The following is a 26,472-nucleotide window of genomic DNA, read 5'->3' as shown; positions in this document are numbered from 1 at the left end:
CTCTGTGATCCCTTCTCCATCCTGGAGAATTGTGCAGGGGACTCTGCATGCCTGCAAAAACACAGTGTGCACCTGCCTGATCTGAACCAACCTTGAACATGAATCCCCAGAGTGAAAACAAGGACTGCATGAACACAAAGGGCTAAGAAGGTTTAAGCTCATAGCTCTGGAGAGAACTGCTAGGGCAACCACAGCCTTCACTCTCATTCAGTACAGTCAAAAGGGAATCTTCTTTATTAACATCTCTGCTGCACTGTGCCCAGCCCAGTGCAAGAACAATCCTAGGCCAGCAAGCTGGGCATGCAGTAGAAGGTTACTGTGGTTCTGGTCTATGGCACTGAATAAAAATTAAATAGATGATTTCCCTCATGAGGACCTCTAAGGGCATGATAGGAGAGAAGAGGGAGATAGGGCATGAAGGGAAAGACAGTACTGACTCTTGCCTCTACCACCACCAAAGTCACTCTTGCAGCTCCTAGTAATGAGCGTAGAGGAGAAGGTGCCAAGAAACAAGTGGGTTAAAAAAAGACATAGATGACAAAACCAGCAAAATAAATACGTTCTCAGAATCAGTTCTACAGAGGAACCAGATAGCACTAAATATACCTCCCATACAAAAAAAGACCCAGTTTCTTGCAATCTGATAAGGTGCCACACCCTAATCTCTTCATACTTTCAATGCCTAAAAAAAAAAAAAAAAAAAGCCAGAAAAACACCCATGTCTGGGCTAACAGTACTCTTCCCAAATAAAAAATTCACTCTGAGGGTGAAGTGAGATTAAAAGCAGATATTTTCCAGGAGGCTCAAGAATATCAGGCAAGTATTTTACATAGAAACATTGCTTTAGGCTCTGTCACCAAGAAGCAGAGTGAGAGAGTGAGGAAGTGCAGGAAAAAACTGATTCCTTTCTTGACTAATGCCAAGGTCATGCAAAGGCGATACTGCCAGAAAGCTCAGCAGATGCCTGCCCACGACACCAGCAGAGCTGGTAACTGACTCAGAACAGGAACATCAGCAGTCCTTTACATGAACAAAACTGTCCTCATGGGCTGACATGGCCTTGTGTCATATATGAAGACCATTGACTTTGTTCTTGTCACTTGCAACATCCATTTCAATGTGGCTGAAGGCAGGGTTGTCAGTTCCTTCATCTGCCATAGTAAATGGCTTCCAGTTCAACACTTCCACTTTCTCTGGCTAAAAAACAAAAGACAAAAGCCATGCTGTGAAACAGAAGAAATAGTCTTCCTCTCTTTGACCTCTCTTTGGCCAGCAGAGTCAGGCCTGACATACAGGCTGCCTTGCAGGAAAACATGTTGGTTGCTGACAGAGCACAAATACTTACTCATTGCAGTAGATGGTATTTTTCTAGAGGCATGGAAAGTTTTGTGTTGCATAAGGTACTAATTGTGTAAAATGTTCTTGTCACACAAAATGTTCTTGTCCTGCAAATTGTCTAAATTTGGGTGTGCAAAGTTCTAATTGCTGTTTTCATGTCTAGTGATATGTCACCACCAGGGCTTTGAGCTGTTGACTCCCAACCCTTCATCCTTGCCCCATCTGTGACAGGAAGAGCAGATTAACATGCATCATTGCTTTGATGTTGCATTTCTGTTAACCAGAATGACATACTGAGCTCTTCATGTGCAGAAAGTTGCTAAGTTAGCCCTGATTGCACGTTATCAACTTTCTGTGTATTTGTGATGCCAACCATTTGTTATTCAGCTCTATTCAACAGATACTTGTTTCTGACTCCAGGCATAAAATAAGTATGGCTGTGGACATTACCTTCCATGTGGGTGGTGGATTGTTTTGGTTTTTTTCATAAGACCTCAGGGATTAAATTTCCAGATAGGGGAAATATATGTTGACCCATTAAAGACAGTGAATGACAATAACTGGATAGCTGATTTCCACTACTGACATGGGCAAAAAGCATTACAGTAGTATGGCAAAATTTGCCTTTTTTTCAGTGGTGTTCTTATCCAGAAGCTGATCATTCGAGGAGTTGTCAGTATCAAGGAAAAACACTTTGCAAGCTGGACCGTCTTAAAGATATGATTATTGTCTGAACTACTGAACAAAGATGAGCTTGAATGTTCAACTGATGATATTGAAAAGTTATGTATATTTTAAAAAATAATAATTCCCCTGTATTCTCCCTTCTAATGGATGCTATTACCCAATAATATTCCCCCTTTTCTTTTTTCTTAGGATGAGAGCTAGGAAACAGATACACTGACTAGAAATGTTTCCTCCCAAACAGTAGCCAAAGTTACAAAAAAATTCAAACCTTAGAGAACACATGTCCACAAACAAAGGAAGCTTTGCTGAGTCCAAGGTGTGACCTGGGGCAGCCTCCTAGAGGCCAGCTAAGGAGTATTTTAGCAGAAACATGGGGAAAATTGTCCCTTTACTCAGTTGCTTCTCTGTTGCTGACTGAAGTTGTGGCAAAACTTCCTTGCCTGTGGCAGGTGCTTTTCTCCCACCTGCCTTGTGCTCTGCTACTGCCTTAAAGCAGACAGTCATATCAGGCAGCATCAGGTGCTATTCATCCTGATTGAAAAAACGTAAGCCAGGAAATGTGTTTGCCTTTGTCCCCAAGAGGAAAGATTGATTTAAATCAGAGATGCACAATAACACTTACTTGCTCAGTTTCAGACCATGAGAAGTTGGACAGGAAATCCTCCTTGGTCAGCAGGAATTTACGATCTGTATTCTGCTTTAGTCCCCCTACAAAACAGGCACATTTCATTCAGCTAGCTTTACGCATGCAAACCACGTGTCAGACCCCAGCTGCAGGCACCAGGCCAGGCAAGCAGGACAGTCATGCAGCAAAAACTGTCAAGCAATCACAGACCTTAGGGATCATTTCTTTACAAAGATGTGTACCCTGTCCCTCTCAATATATAAAATGATCCTTCAAAGTCTATTTGAAATGCCTTAGCTATTTCCCAATTTCTTAGATCCTCCTCAGATTTCTAATTTTGGAAAAAATTGAATCTGGCAATCACCAGAAAAGAATGAATCACATACAATGATGTCTGGGACTACTCTGCCAGTCCAGGAGCTGTGGCATTAAGTCCTACCTTGAACCCTGAGCTCCAGTTCTCAGCTCTCTGTCAGCAAGATTCTTACCTTCAAACTCAACAGCAATTTTTATAGTGAATTATTTAAGGGCATCCCCAGGATGGGGGGATGAGGGTTATTGGAATGTCTGGGCATTTTAAGGCATGAATTAGCTATTCTTGGGAGGCAAACAAAAGAGATGTAGGTGCTAGGAAGTAGCTCCGCTCGCCACCTGAGGCTTAAATGGAACCTTGCTCCATGAGAAGCAGGGTGACATTGTGGCTGGGTTGATTCTTTTGTGCTTCTGTTCTTGGGCTGAGTATTTATCATACGGATTTAGTGAGTTGTCTGGTTTTCATGCTTTGTTTCATGGCCTATAGCCTAGGCCTGATCTCTAGCTGGTAAAAAGCAAAATTTGGGTTCAAGCATCACTATAGCAATGGGAAGAGCATGTGCTTGAAAGAATGCGTGGAGCAAATCTTCTAAAAACTGAGAAGAAAAAGAAAATGAGATAAATATAACTTGTGCTTATTAGTTGCAAGACAAAGAGAAGTTAAAGGAAGTGAGTTTGTCTACTGAATTTGTAGTTTCATAGTCCTGGAGCTGTTGTGGATCAGTCTAAAAATTTGAAATTGAACAGCCTCAAAGATGAGAGCTGTTATATGAATCTGGCTGGGGATACTGGGTAAATCTGTGAGAACAGCTGCTTTTTTGCAGCATGAGGTGAATGACAAGTGTAGTTTGCATCTGACCTGGATGCAAAAGTAGTCATGGGCTGGAACTGAACTCCCCACTCTTACCCATGGCAAGCTGCTTTTTCCCTTTGCACAAAAGTACTGGCAAACTGAGAAAGAAGCTAAAATACTCATGCAGAGAATTTGCAGCTCTTAGGCATGCTCTTGAGGAATGTGGTGAAAAGCATGCACTCTATGGATGCAGACAACAGCCCTTGAGTGCTCTGAACTCACTCAAAGTAAAACTGCTTTTATCCTCTAGAAACATGGGCGTGTATCCTTGCTCAGAGTTGTTGTCATGTCCAGGGACAAGTCTTAAACCTTCAGCCCCTGCAGGCATCTAATAAAACAGGAAAGACAGATGTCTTTTTTCTTTTCTACTTTTTTACCCCTTAGCTTTAAAAATATGCTGAAATTCCTTTCTCCCTAGAGACTTGTAGTAACTTTTGCTGTGGGCAAAGACCAGGAGTGGGATGCAGAAGCACTGAGGGGAGGAAATTCGATTTAGGATGGTAACCTTTACAGTGTTTGCACTAGGTTACTGGTTCCTCTGGCTCTCAGGACATCTTAGTTTGAAAGAGATCTGAGACACATTCAATCACAGCTCTGAAACTCGTACCTGTCAGGAGGCTGATAATTATTCCCACAACTACTGTGATAAGTGTCCCAAGTGTGCTGAAGTAGAGATAAGACAAGGAATACCAGTTGTCTGCCAGGGCAGGCCTGAAATAAAGCAGAAAAAGTGTTAACCTCTCCTTTTCTGTTCCAAACAACTTGAAAATGTTTGTTTCCAGACAGTGCATACAGAGATACTTCTGAACCAAGTGACCTGGTAATCTTGAGCTACCTTCACACAATCATATGCACACTGAAAATTTGTTCCAAAATCTGCAGAACAAGTTCCTTTGTAAGAGACAAGGTTAGTCAGTACAGTGAGGCAATGCATGAGACAGAGCAGGTAAAACAGGACAGTCCTGTCTCTGCAATGAATCTAGTCCACAGCTGAACACTCCAGTTATCCAGATGAAGGAATTAATTTATTTAGCAAGGATTATGTTATTTAAGGGAAGGGACACACACACACACACACACACACACACAAAAAAAAAAAAAAAAAAAAAAAAAAATAAACCCCATGCAGCTCTAAACAGCCAGAAACAGTAGAGCAACTGCTGTTACACCTCATTCTGTTCTCCCTGACTATGTGCTCTGGTGCAACAGGTGCTTCCCAGCAGCCAGGAGCAATGCTGGAGGGCTCATGTAAGAGGTGTAGTATATTAAACTGGATGTTGGGCACCCAGGTGTGTGTCAGGGTATCTCTTGATTGTACAGTGCTCTAAGGTGTAAGCATTTGGAAGACCTAGAAATGTGTTTTTTCAATTTCTTTCTGTTCCCGCTGTTCCCTATATTGTCATTCGTGTTAAACTTGTGATCATCCAGAGTAAGACATTTGCAGTTGCAGAGCAGAGGAAATCCCTTATATTGTGCCCATTCTGAATGTACTGAAGAACTATTCTGCACAGACAAGTTGCTGTAGGTAGAGCTGCTAACTGGCATTTTTCCCTTTAAATGCCAATTACTCTAATTCATGTGACATTGTGGAAGTTAATCCAATTACTATAAATGATATCTTTGTTTAAAACTGTGGTCTACAGCAAGGCATGTCCATGCCTTTGAACTCAAATATTGAACTGAAACTTTTCAAATCAATAGGAAAATTCACTTTGACTCCTGTTGTGGGATAACTCAGACAAACTTCAGTCTGAAAAGAAAAAAAAAAAAAATCAGAGAAAACTGCTTCATTTCAAAACAGTGTGATAGATAAATCAGAGAAGGATACTTATAGTAACACAAATACTCTGTACATGTTCATGTTTCTTTAAAAAAACAAACAAACAAAAAAAACCAACAAAACATGCTTTGTTACTGCACTTGATGAACTCATATACCTTTCTGCACCTGGTGTGCTGAAAATCATTGTTAATGGAATTTCTGTTGATGTTAAATTTCCTGAGGATATATTACAGCCTGCAGTTGAGAGATAGAGTGGCTTGGTCCTCTCTGGAAGTGGAGGATAAATCTGAGATCCAATTCCAACCCAAAGTGAAACAACGAAGCCACTGACAAGACCCACAAATGCCCCCTGCAAAACAAAAAGTGAAACCTGGATTTACATGAAAAGCAAAAGATATTTGAAAGAAACAGCAACTAGATGATAAGAAATAGTCAAGATAATTTAAACTGTAGTCTCCATAGCAGAAATTAAATATACAGTTGGGAAGTGCTGGGGAGTTTACTTCATTTCCCTTTGGGGAAATACAATGTTTTCTCACAGCTCCTGAGCATACCTCTTTTTATCTGGCCACTTTGATTTCCTTTACAGTCAAAGGATAACTTTGGCCTGCAAGGTATATGGGAAAATCCTCCTTTATTTGAGGCCCACCTTGTACAAATACAGGAGCAATTCTTCAATTTTCTCACATGACATGTTGCAGCAAAAAGTCTCTCCTACATCAGAGGTAGGAGGGGTTTTGGCTGAGAGGTAGTATTTTTTTTATTTTTTTACTTTAGTATATATATAAAATGTGCGACTGCAAAGAGGTAAAGATCAGTGATTCGCAAACCCAGAAGGATTACTATTTAGTAAATAAAAAGCATGGACCATATTAACAAAGTTTGTCAAATCCTTTTTTTGATGGAACAGGTTTTTCCTCTGGAAACAATAATTTTACAATATGGAAGCACTCTGAGAATACCACAATTTGGTCTGTAGGTGCTTAGACCCCATTTTCCTGGCCTGACCCCCCTTTACTCAGACAGGCCAGCATTCTCTGAGCCTACTGGTTGTTCAGCTACATTTCAAGATGCATTGTCCCTGCTTCTAAAGCTGGTCTTAAGAAATCCTTGTCAAAGTTTCATTTTTATTCAGATTATTTTCCCCCATCCAGATATGTAAATCTCTTCATGGGATGGAATTTCAAGTTCCTACACAGCTCTGTTTGTCATTTCCTTGGGATAAGGAAGAAGGGGAGCAAGGGGAAATGTCTTCATGGAAAGTACCAAAAACATCTCCCTTGCTGCCATACATCAAATTGTTGGTGGGAGAGGGGGGAGGAGGTGCCCAAAATTATCACTAAATTTTGGATGAACAGGTCTTTAAATTTCTACTTACAATTCCATTAGCAAAGGAACAGAGGATTCCCAAGGCAAACAGTCCTAAAAGGGGGCCACCAACCATGCCAAAAATGCTGAGTGCTGCCTGAGGAAGGAAGGAAGTCTGCTATCAGGTGCTGTGCAAGGAAGGTAAAACCTCCAAAGTGACAACAACAGAAGATGTTCAGAAAGAAATTATGAGACTTTTTAAAGCAGTGTGTACTCAGCTGCTAGGATTTGATATACAGATACTTAAAACACAGGCTGAGCCATGGGCGGTTTCACTTCAGTACCCAACAAAGAATAAAAATTAATCTCATAATGGTATTCAGCAATTATTTTCTTACATAACTTATTCTGGGTCATTCAACATGGGCATGAAAAAGCTGTCTCTGCAACAAGGCTACCAGAAAAACCTACCTGCAACAAGGCTCCCAGGAGAGATGCCACTGCAGCCATAGCAATGCAGACTCCACCATAAAACAGGCCTGTGTGTGAAAGGCAGAATAATGCATAAATCTGCCAAAGTTTGAAAATCACTAATGGAAAAGTTTCTGTCTAAACCAGCATGGCCCCAACATCTCCCAAATAAATGTGCTAACCTCTGGAGTTTTTCTAAGAGAGTCTGAATTGGCCAAAAGGTCAGGTTTCTGTTTACATTAAGAAGCGATCATGTGAACTTGACAAAATCCTCTTTCTGTGTATAACTGAAGATTAGTTAATAAATGTCAGCCATATGGATTAGTCATAGTGGCAATAACTCACTTATTGTTCATATTTCTCAGCCAATCTCCTGTGTCATTGTCCTTATTTTGAGGGAATGATTTTCACTTCTCAGTCTAAAGTCTGGGAAGCAAAAGAGTAAATCCTGGCAGATCACTGGGAGCTGGCACAGTGACAGAGAACATCCCAGGTCACCAGGACACAGCGTCTCTTTCCAGGAGCTGTAACACTGGCTTACTTGTTTTCTTCTACCTCCGCCCCGATGAGTTCACTGCTCCAGCAGGAGGTTAATATCACTATTCATTGTGATGTGTCAGGCAACTCATGATACCACAAACAACAATTTTGACATAAGCATTGTTTGCGATGCTTAAGAAACCAGCACATTCTCTCAGGTGAAAATATTTAACACTTGTTACCCTCCCACCAGTCTGCCATGCTCCCTGGTATGGGCTATGACACCATTTTGGGAATGAGGAATTTTCATTCTTACTACAAACACTTTCTTGGGCTGCAACTACAGCTGGTCACAGACAGTACAAGTAGCAGACACGGAAATTGCACCTCACAGATTTAAATCATCTGCTCAGTCTAGTTCTGATTCTCTTTGAGTTACATTAAGCAGAGGAGCTAAACATAGTGACAGTCTGAGAGTATATCAGAGATGTGGAATTTCTTGTTCTCTGGAATATTTTTGGGACACAGTGCTATTGATTGCATAGCAATTCAAAACATTTGTTACAAAACAGCTTCCTTTGCTTCTCATTTTTGACGGATAAAAGAAAAATAGCAGGTATTTAAGTCAGAGATATTTGTCTTTGTAGAACTGTGCATCAGCACTGAACACAGATGCAGTGCATCTTTCCTTATTAAAGACCAAACAAGAGGGTTTCCTTTTTTCCTTAAACTCACTTGTCCCCCTTTTGTGTAAAACCTACATGGTTGATCTTGTCTTCCTCAAATGCTGCACCAGCACAGTCCCACTGGTCTGAATTATTTACCCCTGGCATCCACCATCATAAGCAAGATCTGAATCAAACCTTCACTTCGTAAAGGAAAAGCAGAGAAGATGTTTTCCAGACATACTCATCCCCATGGAAATCCATGACAGCTTCTTTTCAGAGAGAGATTTGAAGTAGGGCCTAATGAGGTCTTCAACAGTCACAGCAGCCAGAGCATTGATGCTGGAGGACACCGTACTACAAAAGGCAAGATTTATACAATTTTTTATATCTTAAAAACTGAAATCATAGAAAACAGGCAGGTTGCTGGCACAGAGAAACTGCCATTGTCTAGAACAGTAGAAAATTAATGTAACAGCTGCATAGATTTAAATAACTCATTATTCCAGAGAATGCAGTTAACAGCTTAGAAAAATTGTTAAAATTATCCTTGATGAAGTCAAGGCACATACTGATGAAAAGTTGGGCTGGGACTGGAGAACTGAATAGAAATATCTCTTACATATAGCTAGGCTGTATACACTACTGGTATACATTATACCTTCATAAATGATCTACAGTATATATCTGGGTAAGTGAAATTCCCACATCACTGTATACTTTAATGCATTCTCAGAGGAGGATTCAGATAATCTAATTATGGTCACCTAAAAATTAGGCATCTTGTCCAAACCAAACTACTGTAGGCTTCCTGTGGGATCAGAGAAACCAGCACTCCTAAGGCACAAACCAGGTGATCCTTTGTGTGTACCTTGCTCCTTCAAGAAGCCACCAGCTTTTCCTCGGCATGTGAACCAAATATTTTGGCTGTTCCCTCTATTTATGTAGCTACAAGTATTCAGAATTAAAAAAAAAAAATTCTGATGTCACATTCGTAAGTTTCTTCATTTCTATCTGCTTAGTGTTGTTCAGAGCCTTCCTTGAGATAGGAAATGTTTCTTAAAGATACTCCTTGGGAGTGCTGAACAAAGCACCCCCCAGCACAGGATAGAAGGGTATCAATCTGTCTCATACGGTAAAAATACACAGTGGTTGTTGCTTAATGGAATTCATTCAAGACAATTGGAAGCCCAGAAACTGGAAAAGAAGTCTCCAAAGATCAGAGGTGAGGAAAGGCAGATGGCTTTATGCAGTTAAGTAAGGCAGATGAAGTTAGGCAGGTTTGAAACGGGAAGATTAAAGATAAGCAACAGGAAATTTCCCCAACTGTAGCTATTTGGTGTAACCACCCATTTGTAATACTCAAAAATTCCTACAGCAGAGGGGCTTCAAAAGCACAGAGAAGGATCAGTTAGTGTTTTACACCGCATGTGGCTAGCTGTTTCCTCATGTTATTAGTAGGGAACTCCAAATAGTTTTGAGTCCTAGGACCCAAATATTGGAAACTATGGATTTTTAAACTGCATCATCAAGAGTCCATGGTGATTTTTAAAAAGAATATAAATTAGCTAGACAAAGAAATAAGTAAAAAAGTTTTATATAAATGCAACTTTAGCTCCAACAAAAAAAAGGGGGGGAAAAAGCAGTAGTTTCCAGATTATTAAATTACCTTAATGTCCCACTGTAGGCACTAGCCACAAAAAGCCCCGGCACTCCTGGAAAATCGTGCAGGATATCCAACACTAGGTATGGCATTAGCTGAAGAATTCAGATGAAGAAGTATTACCATCTTGCTCTAATTTTTCATTTTATCACTGTATTGTTTTTACAGCCTTCTCACTGGCATTCTGTCCAGCTGTTCTAATTTTTAATGTCCTGTCTTGCTATATTTATTGGTTTTCTACAAAGAAAACCAATCCTAAAATGTCCACTAGAGATACAGAGAGCCTGCTGAGACCACCTAGCTGGGGTGCCGTGCCATCAGGACCTTGGTTTCCAGTGACAACTGTAGAGCAAGCTAGGGCTGAGCAGCAGGTGTTCTGTGCTGTACATGACTCCCTTGGGGGGCCTGGATGCCACAGATGGTTTTTCTGCTGCTGACTCCGCAAAAAGGGGGTTGCATCCAGTCCAGTAACATCAGATATTGGTAACTGAGATCAATTTCCTTATTGGAAACTATGCACCATTTTTTGATGTTTGCAAGATCGGAGCTGGAAAGAGAGAGGAATTTTAAGGTTTTCACCTTTTGAACCATTTTTTTTTCACAGACAAGTTGTTATTTTTAGTATCTTGCTTCCAGCTTCTACCAAATGAATTTGACCAACAGGAACAATTTGATTTCCTTCTGGTTTCCACCTTGGCTCTTATTTTATCCTACTCTTAAAGGCCAAGTGGTCCTGCCTCAGGCGCTCTATTGTCTTCTCCTGGCTTTCCAGCTACTAACCATTGGAGCATTACCCAGAGTCTGTGATTATCTTAGGCTTAAACATACAAATAAAACTTATTTTATTTCCTTGGGCCCTGGCTCTGGCCAATCTACGGGCTGCCAGAACTCTTGTTCCTCAGGTAAAACCTGCTGCTCAAGGTCTGTTTAGGGACAGCGCACCATCAGTGGTGAGGTAGTTTCTCAGCAGCAGTTTGATTGCCCATCTCTCCTTCGAAGGAGGGAAGGATTCACCATCACTAACAAAGAGCTGCCTGCTGCCTTCCTCCAGGTGTGTGCTTCGGGCACAAGTATGTTTTGAATCTGAAAAGGATTTTGCCTTTGTCAGCCCAGAGGAATTTAGGTTGGAGGGAAAAAACCAGCTCACAGGGAGCCACAGTCACTCACAAGGGCACTGCTGCTCTCTTCCCCTCGCTTCTCGGCAAAGCCGTTTCATGCAATGCTGGCACCCCTAAACACGTTTTGGGTGAAAACCCCACGCATTTGCAGAGGTGGGTGGACTGAGTGCCCTCCACATTGCAGCTCTCCCTGCTGGTCACCTTACCAAGTGCTGAGGGAGTTGCGGCTTCAAGATGGCCGGGGAATGCAGGGACTGAACCGTGCCAAGGATGGGTCTGCTGCTTTCTCCAGGTTATTCCCTCGCACTGTGGTCTCAGCCTGACACAGGATTCCAGCATGTCACTATTTCCAAACCCCCGACTCTTGAACTACCTTTGTCTGGTTATTATGGCTGTGGAGGAAGGATACCGGTTTTTTTTTTGTGGGGCCTTACCTGGTCAAGTGCCGAGACCTGTTTGGCCGTCCATGGGTCACAGTCTTTGTAGATGGAATAGAGGGCCAGCCCACACAGTGTGGCACAGGCCAGGATTGCCCACAGTCCCACCAGGTTGATGTAGAGGGACCTGCACCAACACACATGTTAAGAGATCAACATCCCACAAAAAATCCTACCAGGGCCAAGCAAGGAAGCGCTCGTGCCTGCACCCAGGAGACCCCCCTGGTCAGTGACTGCCTGCCAGCAAGGGAGTCACCACATGACCCCCAGCATTTCACCTGGAGTGAAATCTCATTTCTAATGTGCAAATGACACTTCTGGTTTTGATGTCACAGTCTAAGCCCTTGTCTCCTGACAATGGAGATGACGGGAGTGATACAGCAATACCATTTCATCATGTGTACGAGTTGCACATTGCAGGCAGCAGGCCAGAAAATGCTGTTTCCCACATGCCACACCCCCTGACAAACCCCAAGCTGATTTGTAAGGCAGGGTGCCCCAGATCCAAGTGTGGGGTACCTTATAGTCAGCACCAGCACTCCTTTGTCTCTGGAGCTGAAGTATCATGCTTAGACAATGCTAGATTTGTCCTTGTAATGCAACACATCCCCCATTTCCCCCAAGACAGTCTCTGTGGGAAGCAGCAATGAGAAACTGGAGCCTGAGACCTGGTCTAGAGCTGCCTCTGGCTGCCACTTCCAGAGCGCAGGGATTCTCAACAAGCCCACAGCTTCCCCTTTAGTAACTAAACAACTTGGAGCCTGGTACTATCCAGAAACTCCATCACCTCCCCACATCCTGATGCAAGCTTCAGCTTCAGCTAATGGTAAAACCAGAAATGTGTTTTCGTCAGGCATTAATGCTGCCTTTGCCACACAACAGGCAGCTTCTACTGGCAGTGAAAACCACATTGTTCTCCTTGATTAGTGAGGGCTTGTCCTTTCCATCTAAATCTCCGGTTTTCTCAAATGTTTCTAAGCTCTTGATGTCTCCTGGGTCACAAAATCCTTGGTTATCTCCAGGGTCACAAAGTTTTTCTCACCTGCAGTGGTCAGTACAGGCAAACTCACTAGGAGCAAGACCTTGAAAAACAGTGTTCCTTTCCAGCAGTTGCCTCCTGGTTATCTGTGTATCCCTGATAGTGATTTAACTTCCTAACAGATTACATACCCTAGAGCTGTGCCAATCCATAAGACCTCCTCTGGGAGGACATTTGGTTTCTGTGCAAAGATATCCATGCTTGCAATGCTTCAGGAGGCCTTTTAGTGCTTTTGGTTCCCAAGAAAGTAAGGGGCAACAGCATTTGTCTTTCTGTAGAGGACTAGCAGGATGAATGAAGAAGTAAACCTAACTTTATAAGCCTTGTTAGACATTGAAATGGATATTTTCAGAAAGGCATAATGTAGATTAACTAATTGAACTATCAGTTTCATCCAATAGAAAGGTTATTGGCAAGCACAATGCCAACTCTTAAGAAAAACCTATATAAATAAAAGCTGATTTACACATAGTAAGGGGAACTCTGCATTTTTGCCTTGTATTTGCAATTAGGTGTGGTCTAAACACAGAACCAACACCACTTTAAATTTCTCTCTAAAATAATTCAGTAAAAATGAAGCAGTCCTCTTCTCATAGATGCCTACATATTGATTGGATATCTTGCATCCACTTAGCAGAAGCTGTTCCTCCACTGTCATAATCTATGTTCATATACAATATCCAGAAACTGATTTAGCACAAAATTTAGCCAATTAGTAAAATCCATCCAACTCTTTTGAACAGATGTAATAGTAGAATTAGCCTAGATCCTGTAGTGAAGATTAGAAAGTCAAGAGAAACACAAAGAAGCAAAATAAATAGTCTTGTTTTTAAGCAATTCTTGTTTTCAAACTGTGTCAGCATTTGATAATCAGAGAGCTGCTTTTTTTCCTTCTGATTTACATCCCAGGTCATGGTACACCCTATGACTAAGCACTGGAGAATAATAACTGTAGCACTGTTGGAGGGAGGCGTTTCCATTAATTCTGCATGAGTAACATGGGGTGGAGTTTGAGTGAAGTAGGCATTTTGACTGCAGAGATTTTCAATTGCTTGTTTCAGTCTGGCTCTGAGAAGCTAGCACTGAAATATGTCAGCTAATGACCTTGAAAGGAAAGTAGCGTAAAATGCATTAGTAGCCCATATTTTTCTGACAGTTCAGCTCTCCTGCTCTGAGTGCCTCTTATCATTCAGATATAAGCATTATGTTCAATTTGCCTAGTGATTTTTTGAAGATGACAGAATGTGCTCCTACCTATTGGTGTTTCTTGAATGGGGTGAAATCCTTTCCCAAAGCCTGAGAAAATTCCTGTTCTTGTGCTGCTGTTAAAGGCCTTCCCAAAACCTGCAAGTTGGGATCTGTGAAGGAATTATTTTCTGAGCGCTAATGTGTTACTGTGCTGTCTCTTAAAAAGCCTTACAGTAAATGGCATGGGGGTAAAAATCCCCATTACTTTGACCTGATGACATTTTGCACTTCTGTGTACAGATTAAATGACAGTAAGAGATACAAGCCAGCAACATGACCTGTCAGACGTGTTTAATTACATCTGAATGTAAACTAGATAGTCACCACAGAATAGCAATGTTTATAGCTGTGACAAGCTGCAACGATTATGCAAAATGATTTCTCCATGCAGAAGAAATATCTTGCACAAGTGATGAACAGTAAGATGCCATGGAGTCCAACCAACCATGCCAGCAAGACAGGGCTCCACTGATTAAGGCTCCGCAATCATTAATATGAGAACCTAAATTCCATCCAACCCCTTACAGAACCAGAGAGCTTCCAGTCCCGGCCAAAGCTACTGCAACAGCTCAGAAAACCTACCCTGAGTCTGGCATGGTGTCAGATTCCCTTTGGTCACACTCGGATTCTGAGACACTGGAGGTGTCTCTGCTCTCAAAGAGGGTAGGAAGGGTACAAGAGAGGGGTGCAGCCCTACGTGGAGCAGGTGCTGGGAAGAACAGCCTGACTGGCACACAAATCTGGTGTAATGTATGCGCTTGTTCTCCCATACGCACATCTTTCCAGGGAGATGCGGGACATGCCTTCTGCCTCTGCAGTGCTGAGAGCCTAGAACACAGCCACGTGCCAGAGACTGCAGAGAAGCGATCTGGTAAGCTGGAGACAGGGCAGGGAACGCTGGAGATGTGCCTGATAATGAGCATCAACTCATTCCTGTCTGCAGCACAAATGGCTGAAAAGCAGACTTTCTTTACTGATATAAACAAAATATTTCAGTAGTAAATGGTGCACGATTTTGTGGTATTTTGCTAGCTTTATGAAGTGAAAGCCTTCATAAAGTTTCTTCCCCGTATGTCACTGTACCATAGAATGACAGAATGTATTAGGGACTATGGTTATGATGTGTGCTTCTACATTTCTTCTATAAATGAAATTCATGAGATCACTAGTAATTCTTAAATCCTGAGCACTGAACTAATGGATTGATACTAAAGGTAAAGATAATAGAGCTAGTAAATATACTCCATTCTAGAGTAAAGGCTCATCAGAAATGTTTACATTCAAGGAAAACATAACCCTTTGCCAGTTAACACAATTAATTCCTTAAAAAACATGTCATGATTATTATGAACACAAAATAAATGATTACTCAGCAATTTTATCACTGAATAAGTAATTTCTGGATTTCCTCACACCTCTATTCACTGTTATGGGAAAACTGTTTAGTCTTTATTTATGCAAAATCCCCACACAATGATTTAGGTTTAGTAGAGGAGCAGTTCAAGATACTGTCTTGAGATGACTTCAGCATGAGTACTATACTATATGGCCTTTAAGTTGTACATAAACTTAATGCAGCTATTTCTATATGAGAATACTGGCACAGTGAAACATTCAGGCACAAAATTCAATCTTACAGCAATCACATGTAACTCATATACCAGTACTTATTGTGCCAGATTTCTTCTACCTCGTCCACAAAACAGAAGGTAAAAGTTGTTAGCCTTTATAAATGTAATTTATACAGACAAAATACCCTCACATTCCTTAAAAAAAAAAAAAAAAATCTCTTATAAAGAACAGCCACTGCTAAATTCGGACAGCAACTGCAGACAGACTTACAATTTTGCATGGAATCTGCTTTTGCATGCAATGTATCTCTGGACTTGAGACTGGTTAACCCCATATATACCAGTCCATGTGAAAGTCCCACCTATAACAATCGTCCAGAAGGTGTGCCTTTGCAAAGGATTGGGATCAAAGCTACAATGAGAGAAAGAAGAGAAAACAAATTCAGAATATGAAAGTCTTCTTAATAGGTAAAGACCTTAATGCTTAGAAGAAATAATTTCTCCATGATTATTCTAATACAAACTTTCTTAATTTGGCCAGATTTTGAACATTAAATTACTCTACCTTTACGTGAAATCACAGAAAGCAAATTTTAAAACTCAGTGCTGATATCCTGAGCCAATGAAACATTCTGAACCGTCCAAAGGTGAAGCTTTATTTGCCTATAAACTACAGTCTTATGTAAAGCTGTATGATGCTTGTGATGGTTGTGATGAAATGATGCTGCAGTAAAAAGTGTAGGTGCCTGCTTATCTAGAGGGACATCAGTCTAACACCAGTATAAAGGTGTGTTTACAATCCCAGCCTTTGTGGACAGAGACTCTGTAAAACATTTTGCTGGTTTGGCTTTAAGTAAATAGCAGATTCTAGGTGGCCATGAACAATTATTATTTTTAAATCAAACTTTAATATAGCAATAAATTATATTTATCTTGGTGAATACTGCAGTATTATTTCACTTATTACATCCTTTACTCCTTTTCTTTTTCCATCTGTGAACTCTGTGGCTGGGAGAAGAATCAATGCAACACAACCACTGCAAATGAGCCAAACAGATTGAAATAAATTGCTGTTCATAAGAATAAAAAAATACCCACAGATTAATTACTTACTGAAGAATTTGGTGAAGAATTTTACAGAACAACCTGATTAATATTGTGAACTGATAGACAAAGGACAAATCGGAATACCTGTCATACTAAATTTTCACTCATAGCACGGGGTAAAGGTTTGCAGAAGAATCTTGTATTTATCAAAGGTACAATAATTTTTTTACTTGAAATGGTCTTTGATTCAACATTGTCAGACTGGATATTCTTGGACTTGTAAAATGATATTTTTCGGCTATTATTACTTGCAATAATGGAGGGTAAAATGCTATTAAAACTACTTTTGGTTTTACTTTCAGGGAAAAGAAAAACAATTCCCTTTTTCAGATTAGGCAAAAATTATTATTTTTCCGCTTGTTTTGGTCCAGATGCTGAAATGCCAAAACAGCTCTTTGCAAATTGTAATTATAAATACAAATGCGCTCTCCTATTCACCATTCTCTTTCAGTGGAATCCCAAATGTATCCTTAAAACATTTACTTGACAAAGTAAAAAGGTTTTTCTCTTTCCAGGATTTTGCATGGTGTAAAAACTAAAAAATATCCCTCAAAGTAGGTAAGCTTGTTTAAAAATATACAGAAACTGGGTCACAACTTCTGCCTTCCTCCTCCTTCAGTAGCAGTTTAATTTCACAGTTAGTCACATGAGCTCTATTTGTAGGAATAGAGAGGCACATCCTCTTCAAGTACAAACTCACTCCCAGAAGTTTAATCTTCCTCCATGGTAGGAATCATTTACAATGTGTCCAATTCCCTCCTGAACCACCACAGCTCGTATAATCACAGATGAAAATCCAGCAACCATGATTCCAACCTGGAAAACATCTGTCCACACCACTGCCTTCAGACCACCCTGCAAGAGGAACAGCACGTATCAGGTACAACAAGGCATCAGCACTCCTGTTTTGCACTCAAATTCAACGAACAGAAACAATACCATCTGTATTACCCGTAATAAATGAATCTCATCTTCATCTTTAATGGAACTAATTCTGTACTGATGGCTTTAGGAATGGTATTCTGGAACCTATTCAGGACATCCTGGCCCTTTTTTGAAGTGCATGGGAATTTACCTTGGCCATACACATAGTTTAATCCAGTATTTCCTTCACCACATAACCTGATTCAGAAGTTTGCATCAAATTATAATTTTTTAGACAGTGCTCATCTTACTTATAGACAGGACCACTAACTCCAGAAGGTATACCAATCATCTGAATAAAAAGAAACATTATTTAATCCACCATATGCAAATAAATTTGTCACTGAGGTTCCGTTTCATCATTTCTAGAGACTCGGTCAATTAACACTAAATTGAAGACAAATCTGTTCCTGCAGCATGCGATTTTCAGTGGCTCTATTCAATAACACACAAGACTGTTACAGTTGCATTGAGGTGTTTGACAAATTGCACAGCAAAACCCTACTAGATCAGAAGAAAAATCACAGGAGGATTTTTAGAAAGGGAAATCTACCTGTTTTGCTCTTCTTTCAGCAACAACAGAAGTTTGAGTGCATCATAATAAAAAATATTTCAGTTGTATAAAGGCTGCCTATGCATTCAGAGAGGTCCCTGGATAAATATGGTCCTGTACTCCACAGAGTAACTTGATTATTAGGTTACTTTTTAATAAAATCCGTATGATGATGTGAGTGGTGAAAGGAACCGATTTTTTCTCAACTGAAGGGCCCACATACCAGTGTGCAGTAGAATGTGCAGACCACACCTGTCGCCACCACTGCACCCCACAAGTCAAAGCCAGTGACTGAAAAAGAGGGAAATACCACCAGTGTGAATGAGGCACTGGAGACAAAACATTGAAGGTCAACTATAAGCTAGAAATAAATTCAATGCAAAAGTAGGAGGCATAAATGACAATGGAAAGGTTAGTGTGTCTAAACCATGGAATTCACCCTAACCAGTCCTAAAACCAAAACAGTGGTCACAGATTTGGAAAATGGTAAAAGGTTGAGATTTATTTCAGGATCTAGGAAGTTACTTGCCTTTAATGTGAATGCTGCCAAACAACATGTCCAATATGCTCCAACTCTGGAAGGTTTTAAAATACATGTCCTTCCTTGAAACACCTGTGTAGTTGCTACCAAGCCCTTAGGAAGGGATTTAAGCAAGTAAACAGTATGGGGGCTCTCCACAGAGATAAGCTTGTTCAAGCATTGTCTGGAAGAAATGTGTCAGAATAAAAGCCCTTATTTTATTCTTCTTTCTCTTAAGGATCCCATGTTTCTGCTATATGACACTGCTGTGCTGTGGCTGACACTCAGGCTGTCACTGCCCCAGCTCAGCAGGCTCACCTGCTGCCAGACAGAGAGCTCAGGCTAAGGAGAAACACTGAAACAAAACTATGAAAAATATAAGTTATTCTAATTAGGAGCCAGCTAAGTCATGGCTTGGTTTAGCATGTATTTGCAAGGCAAATATAAATATCAAAGTCATAAAACCTGAGGGACTTACACACTAGAAAAAAACAGTACAGAGAGTGTTGGGGTTTTTCTTCCTTTTTGTTCAATGAACAGGACCAAAAAACCCCACTTACAATAAGCGGAAAAACTGTGACTTGATTCTAGTCAAAATGATTTATTTTTTATCTGCATTTTGTTATTCCCTTTTCTTGCCAAATGAACAAATTAATGGTGTCAGGTTAAAACTTTAATTTGGCTCCATAGAAAAGCTTTTGCCCTTTTAGAAATGAAATGTGGCTCATTTTCAAAACAAAGAGTCATTGTGAAGTAGAAAACTGAAATATTTAACTTTGTAAATATCGCAATAAACATCTTAAGTCAACAATCTCTGCTGTTGATTTGGTTTCCCTGGAAAAACGACAGACCACATTAGGCAGTTCCAAGCAGCCCAAAATCATATTTACAGAACTTTTGTCTTGCTCTCATCTTGAAGAACAGCACTTAACCAGAGGAATTAAATTTGTCTTTAGTGCCTGCATTGCCTTCAATATTTACTTAAGTCTTCTCAACTTTTCTGAATAAGCCATTATCTACAGATATTGCATCAGAGGTAGAGTAAATGAGAGCCGGTATTCTCATAAATCTCTTCTGTAATTCCTTACAGGCAGGGATTAAGGGACTAGGATTACAGTTCCCATTAAAAGACTTTGCAGTCAAGCCCTGAGCTATATTTTTAGGTGCTGCATTACCAAAAAAGCCCCACCATACCAATACCATATGCAGAATAAATTGTATCAGTTGCAGTATACTCATCTTACCTTGATTTAGTGCTAAAGCTGGAGCATAAATGACAATACCAGTGTACAAAGTCTAGAGTAGGAAAAAAAAAAAAAAAAAAAAAAGATCAAAATACATGTAAATTCCTGTAAAGGTGATAACTTTCCAGATGATTTCTTTTCAAGCATCTATGTAGTTTATATTTCCTAAATTCATAACTGTTAACAATTTATTCCAATTGGAGGACAAATGTCTGAGGCCATTAAGCTCTGCAGTCTCACAGCCTAGTGTTCTTAAAGCAAATACCAGGGACTCATAAATATAAAATCCATCTTCATCTTCTCCTGGCTTTTATAAGTAATTTATTCTAGTCCTTTAAAACTACAAAAGAAACAAGAGCAAAAGGAAGTTAATGAGGTTTACACATGGTTTGTCAAGGAATCTCTTACTACCATATTCTCAGTCTTGAGATCAATATGCCTTTCAGTATACAGCTATAATTCATGTGAGTAAGAACCGAAAATATGACATTAGTTAGTCATTACAGATAGTATTACAAGGAATTATAATTTCAGCCTGTAAAACAAAGCCATATGTCATTATATTTTCAACCACAAGTAAAGATACAGACAAATCAAGGAGCTACTCCATCTGCCTTTGTGGTAGGGATTCATACAACGGGATTCATACACCAATATCCTCAATTTCTTTGTACATGGTTTTAAATCCTGTTTGCTTTTTTATCACTGCTATTACTGCCACAAGTTCAGCTGTGACATGGATCAGGAGAATACAGCTTCCAATGTGCTGTTGACTTCTCTGAAGGTCAGTGGTCTTGATTCAAAGCATCTGGATCACCACTAGGTTGTGAGCTGATGTGCTTCAGTTTTCCATGACTGGACTCTTCTGACTTTCTGATTTACAGGGATGGGATTTGGGCATGGAAAAACAGCAGAATCAGATGTCATACAGGAATCAGCCAACTTCTGCCCTTCCTGTAAGTGTCCACCTGAGGCACAGGTGACAAACCAGAGCAGGATTGCTAACCACGGAATTACTTGCCATGGTTTTTGAGCAGATCAAAACCAGCCCCCGAGGTGGAGCTCTACCACATGACCAGTGGCTATGCTGGGGACAGGGCCAAGAGATAAAGGGAGCGAGCAGTTCTCTAGCTGTATGAGGAAATTAGTATAGAGAAGCTGTTTCACCCAGCCTAACCTAATTACCCTGACCCCTGCTGCACACCTGCTACAAGCACATGACAGAAAGGAGAGGGGGGTCATTGGGGAAGTAGTTATTCCTACCTGTGTGCTATTCCCTGCACAGTGTGTGTGCTTGTTTCTCTTAGTGCCATGAATCCTCTCTAGATTTTCATAAACAGCTTGTATGACGAGAAAGCTGCCAGCCCAGACTAGTCCCAGGTGAATATCTCCTCAGAACTGCCTGCATCACTTCCCAGCCAGCTCCTGGCACCTGCCTAGCCCAGTCAATGTTTGACTTGCTGTCCATACAGTGACTGTCAGCATGTGCTGCTGGAACATCGAATTGTAGCATGGTTTGTGTGGGAATGATCCTTTAAAGAACATCTAGTCCAACGCCCCTGCCAGGGACAGGCACACCTGCCACTAGATCAAATTGCTCAGAAGCCCATCCAGTCTGACTTCAAGCACTTCCAGGGATGAGCCACTGCACTCCTTCTCCAGGCTACCTGGTCCAGTATCCCATTACCCTTGTTGCAAATAAACTCTTCTTTAAATCCACTCGAAATCTACCTTTTTTCAGTTTAAAACTATTATCCATTGTCCTGTCACTACAGGCCTTGGTAAAAAATCTCTCCACCTTTCTCATATGCCCCCTTTAAAAGGCTGAAATAAGATCTCCCCACAGCCTTCTCTTCTCCAAGTTTAACAATTAATCCCAACTTTCTCAGCCTTTCCTCACAGGAGAGGTGTTCTACCTCCAAGACCATTTTTGTGGTCATCCTCTGGACCCTCTCCAAGAGGTCCATGTCTTTCTTGTGCTGGGGACCCCACAGCTAGATGCAGTACTTCAGGTGAGATCACACAAGAGTGGGGTAGACAGAGAGAATCACCTCCCTTAACCTGCTGACCCCACTTCTTTTGGCAAAGGATAGAATTAGCTTTCTGGGCTGTGACCAGACTTTCTGGCTCATGTCAAATTTTTCATCCACCAGTATCTCTAAGTTCTCCTCTGCAAGGCTGCTCCCAACCAGTTCATCTTTCAGTCTATACTGATATCTGTGATTGCCCCAATCCATGTGCAGGGCCTCTCACATGGGTTTGTTGAACTTTATGGGGCCACTCCTCAAGTCTGTCAAAGTCCCTCTGAATGGTGTCCCTTCCCCTCAGTGAATCAGCTGCATCACTGAGGATGGTGTCATCCACAAACACACTGAGGGTGAACTCATTCTCACTATCTGTGTCACTAATGAAGGTATTAAATAGCATTAGTTCCAGTACATACAGCATTTATTACTGGTTTCCACTGGAATATTTAGCTGTTGACTGCAATGCTTTGAATGCAATCAAGTTAATTCTTTTTCCTTCCAATAGTCCACCAGTCAAACTCATACCTCTTCAAGCCTGTTAATTCAAGGGATTCAGCATGAGAATTTATGGCTTTCTCACACACAGAAAATAAGTGCCAGAAGCTTTGAACCATCAGAAATTAAAAGTTGTCACAACTTTTTTGCATCAATTTAAATGGGATTGATACAATCTTTCCACTTCTTCAGTAGGGTTTTTTCAGTTGTATTATTATATATAATTTTCTTTACCTTCTTTAAATTATTAATATTCACAGAAGAGATAAAATTGCACCATTAAAATCTTGGGAAGTTTTCTTTCCTCACTAGTATTTAATTTATTCAGGTTCAATGGTAAGTGCTTGGCAGGGAAAGCCACATATAGGTCTTTGGTTAACTTCCTTGAGCGCATATTTAAGTTGCATAGAATTATTTTTCTCATCTTTGCAGGCAAAGATTATGCTTAGCTCTTCCAATTTACACAACTGTGGTGTCTTCCTATGTGCTGGTGAAACAGTGTCATGTTCCACACATGCCAGCACTCTACTTTTCCCATGAGCTTGTGTATCTGCAAAAACCAACTAAGCAGCACTGTTCAAATAAGTAAAGAGCACTGCATTGGGAACCATCTTACTAGTCCAACTGTGATTGCCCTGCAGCTTCTGGTGTGCCTTAAAAAATACAAAAATGGACAAAAAACAAGCATGTAACTTAAAAAGTTTTCTGATTGCATAGTCATTCTTACTTTGAATTACCTCAAAAGTCCATTTCAAAATTGTGAAAAGAACAAATTTTTGTTCTGGTGCATTTGATATATGCTCACTGACATTAAAAGCTGTGGTCCCGCACTGACTCTTTGAAAGGGCCAGATACAGCAAACTATACTAATAATAATTTCAGAGATTGCTTTAGTTTAACATTCCCCAAGGCAGTAATTTTCTGCTTCTCAATTTGCAGACACCTCAGGTTTTTCCAGTGGTGGTGATGCAAACCCTTGTGCATGGGGTAAATGTTAGCTCCTGACAGCCTGTTTTGTCACCTCTCACTGACCCTTGGGAATTAGTCAGACTCTGAGAATCCACACACCAGAGGGTAAGAACTGCCACCGTAGATAACTGGTGCACATTTACATTATGAACTCATTGTGGGTTTCTCCAGCAGGCAAGAGAATGACTGCTCTTCTCACTGCTATCCCGTAGTGAAGGGTCGCTCCTCTCTTGGCATGGTGCTGATGTCAAGTGACTTCTCTGGGTACACAACAGTGCCCACAGAGACCAAAGAAGCAGATAGCCCAGCACACGCTCCCTACTTCATTGCTGTGGAGCAGAAGGAGCTTTATTTCTCCTGCTCCCAGCCACCCAGGCACTGTGGTAACCTCATCAGCTGCTCAGAGGAAACAGCCAGTTACCTTCAACCAAATAATTCTGGTAGCCCCAAGCACCACAGAACAGCTTTGAAGTTTACTTGCCGTTTGTATTATGAAAAGGACCGTTCCACAGAGGCGTAGATATCTATTAAATCGAAGTTCTAAATACTGCAAAAAAAAAGAAAAAACAAATGCTTATATTGAAATTTGGCACTATTGATAGGACTAGAATGAAGTGATGAGCAATAAAGAAGGAGCACAGAGTAGTTTTTAAGCTTTCATGAATGGCCAAAATTCCTAGAGTCCCCTTGTTTGGTATCTGTTTCAACTTGGTTTAATATTTCTTTACAGACCTCACCAATGGGTAATAACACACAAACAAGTGAAGTAGACATAAGTTAGTCACTATACAATGGAGTCTACAGAAAAAACTAGGACATATTATCACAGAATCACTAAATACACTGAGCTGAAATGGACAATGATACACAAGAATCCTCAAACCCAACTCTTGACTCTGCATGGGAAACCTAAAAGTTGACAATGACATAGCAGCCAAAAATTAGAACACACTAGTTTTGTGAAATCAGAGAGAAAAAGAAAACATTGTGACTATTCCTACATCTTAGTCAGTTTGGAAACTCTGGCATTATGTGTGTCCATCTGGACTGCTGCAAGAGATGGCAAAATATTTTCAGTGGTCAGCAGCTTCTCCCCACGTTAACCTCACCTTCTGCACTGCCCAAGGCAGCCTGCTATAGTCTCCTGATAAGCCAAAATTTAGCCTTTTGTGAAACAGGAACCCTCACTTTTCCATCAAGCCTGGAACAGCACAACCTCTACCTGAGTCTGTCATGCTGTAGAGCAGATTTCTTGCCACCATCTGTTCTAAATACCTTCTTGGTGTGTGGTTGTACAAAGAAATCTCATTTGCCTGACAAATCTGTTCAATCAACACAGATAAACACTGAAGCACCTCAAGGGGCTCACTCATGAACATTTATAATGTGATCTATGAGAATGTCCACACATGGAAGCAGTCTTGAACCCCTGGACAGACACAAAAGGTTGTTAAAAATCTGAAATCTGCCCACAAATAGAAGATGTATCTTTTATAGGTGCATTGCCAAGATAATCAGTGAGTTTCCAGTCATGACCATAACCTAGAGTCCTACATAAGTATCATCATGACAGTCCAAAGATTAGTAGATTAAAATACACTGGAAGACACCAGAGATTTCTGTTGGTGAATTCTTATCTAAATCTACCAACAGAAACCTTGTTTGCAGCCTCCAGTGCTGCAATGTGTCTGTCAGTGTAATAAAATGCTAAAGATCAGAGTAGCCAGTCAAGGACTTCCACCTGTACTGATGCTCCTTTCTCAAAGTCCTCTGCAAAAAGAGCAGTTTGCTTTCAAATCCGCAGCTAGGAACTATCTCCATGCAAGAAGGTACACAGGTTGCACGGTCATTCTGAATCAGAAGAAAGCACTGACCAGATGCTTCCCCATCCCAAAACTGTCAGACTCAACCTGTGATTATCCCACTACCCCAGCTGTCTCTGCTGACGGCTATAGCTTTAACTTACATGCTGGGCTGAAGAACAGCTCAGCTTTATTTTGGTGGAAGTATCAAAACTTTCACAGACACAGAGCATTTGCACACTTCCTTGTATAGTCATGATGGAGAAGTCATCCAGTACTGTAAACAGCCTCAGATGACAAGGGGTGTCTTCAAAATCTCCAGGAACAGCACAAATACATACTCTGCCAAAGGGGGACTTTTGTGGTTGCACCTAAGCTTAGAAACCAACCTGAAAGGAGTGTGATGTGATAAGAGAACTCTGGTTTCTATAGCAGATGCTTTTGTGCTCTGGTTTTGGTATATTAATTACAGATGATTAATGACATCACAATCCAAGCTGCATTAGGATTAATCCACCTACTGAACTGAGTATCTGGCATGAGGAAACAAATCTGGTATGATACACACCTCCCCAGCTAAGGCAGCAGGGTTGAGCATCACCTGTCTGCAGAGAAAATGTGGGCACACTTGGGAACAGAGAGGGTTGCAGCTTGCTCTCAGGAGTGAAGTGATATAGGACAGCCAAGAGTGCAGAGAATTTGTGGGAAGAGAAGACGGAAGGCAGACAGGTAGAAAGTAGGCATGAGAAACCCCCCAGCTCCCCAAAGCTGGGGAAAGATTCTTTTCACTCCACCTTACCTCATAGGTGCTGGTAATGCCCAGCTTGTAGAAGACGGGCAGGAAGATCTCTGCACTGCACAGCACCACCAGGGCATAGGTGATGGCAAAGATGCAGAAGATGGCACCATAGCGATAGATCTCAGCAGGGGTGCCCAGCACCGTGACGGCTGACATGAAGCTGGCCGTGAGGGACAGTGCAACCGGGAGCGCACTCATGCTGCGGCCCGCCATGAGAAAGTCCTTTGATGTCTTCTGCCCCCCTCCCACGAAGGCGTAGTAGATGCCAATGACGGCCGAGATGAGCAGCATGGCCGCAAAGACCACATAGTCCCACACGCTGAAGCGCCCCATTCTATCGGAGGAACTCACCCTTGGAACCAAGGATCTTCCCCAAAATCAGAGGGGCTGCTGCTTGCCTCCGCAGGGCTAACACGGGGTGGCATAAGCAGGAGG

General features: G+C 41.1%; 1 protein-coding gene across 1 annotated transcript; it reads right to left on the bottom strand.

The window, feature by feature from the left end:
* Nucleotides 1–802: 802 nt before the first annotated feature.
* On the bottom strand, nucleotides 803–26,472 carry SLC5A8 (solute carrier family 5 member 8). The gene is made up of 15 exons (XM_040062348.1): nucleotides 26,038–26,472; nucleotides 23,918–23,983; nucleotides 19,946–19,997; nucleotides 18,405–18,472; nucleotides 17,405–17,559; nucleotides 15,869–16,009; nucleotides 11,737–11,866; nucleotides 10,191–10,279; nucleotides 8,766–8,878; nucleotides 7,377–7,444; nucleotides 6,976–7,062; nucleotides 5,753–5,946; nucleotides 4,423–4,526; nucleotides 2,648–2,733; nucleotides 803–1,197 (listed from the first exon to the last, which is right to left on the bottom strand). Exons 1-15 carry the CDS (start codon nucleotides 26,368–26,370, stop codon nucleotides 1,066–1,068), a joined length of 1,818 nt encoding a protein of 605 aa, XP_039918282.1. The 5' UTR covers nucleotides 26,371–26,472; the 3' UTR covers nucleotides 803–1,065.

This window comes from Hirundo rustica, chromosome 4 (assembly GCF_015227805.2).
Source record: "Hirundo rustica isolate bHirRus1 chromosome 4, bHirRus1.pri.v3, whole genome shotgun sequence".
Classification (NCBI taxonomy): Eukaryota; Metazoa; Chordata; class Aves; order Passeriformes; family Hirundinidae; genus Hirundo; species Hirundo rustica.
Note: the sequence above shows the minus strand (reverse complement) of the source record. Positions and strands in the feature narration are given on the sequence as shown.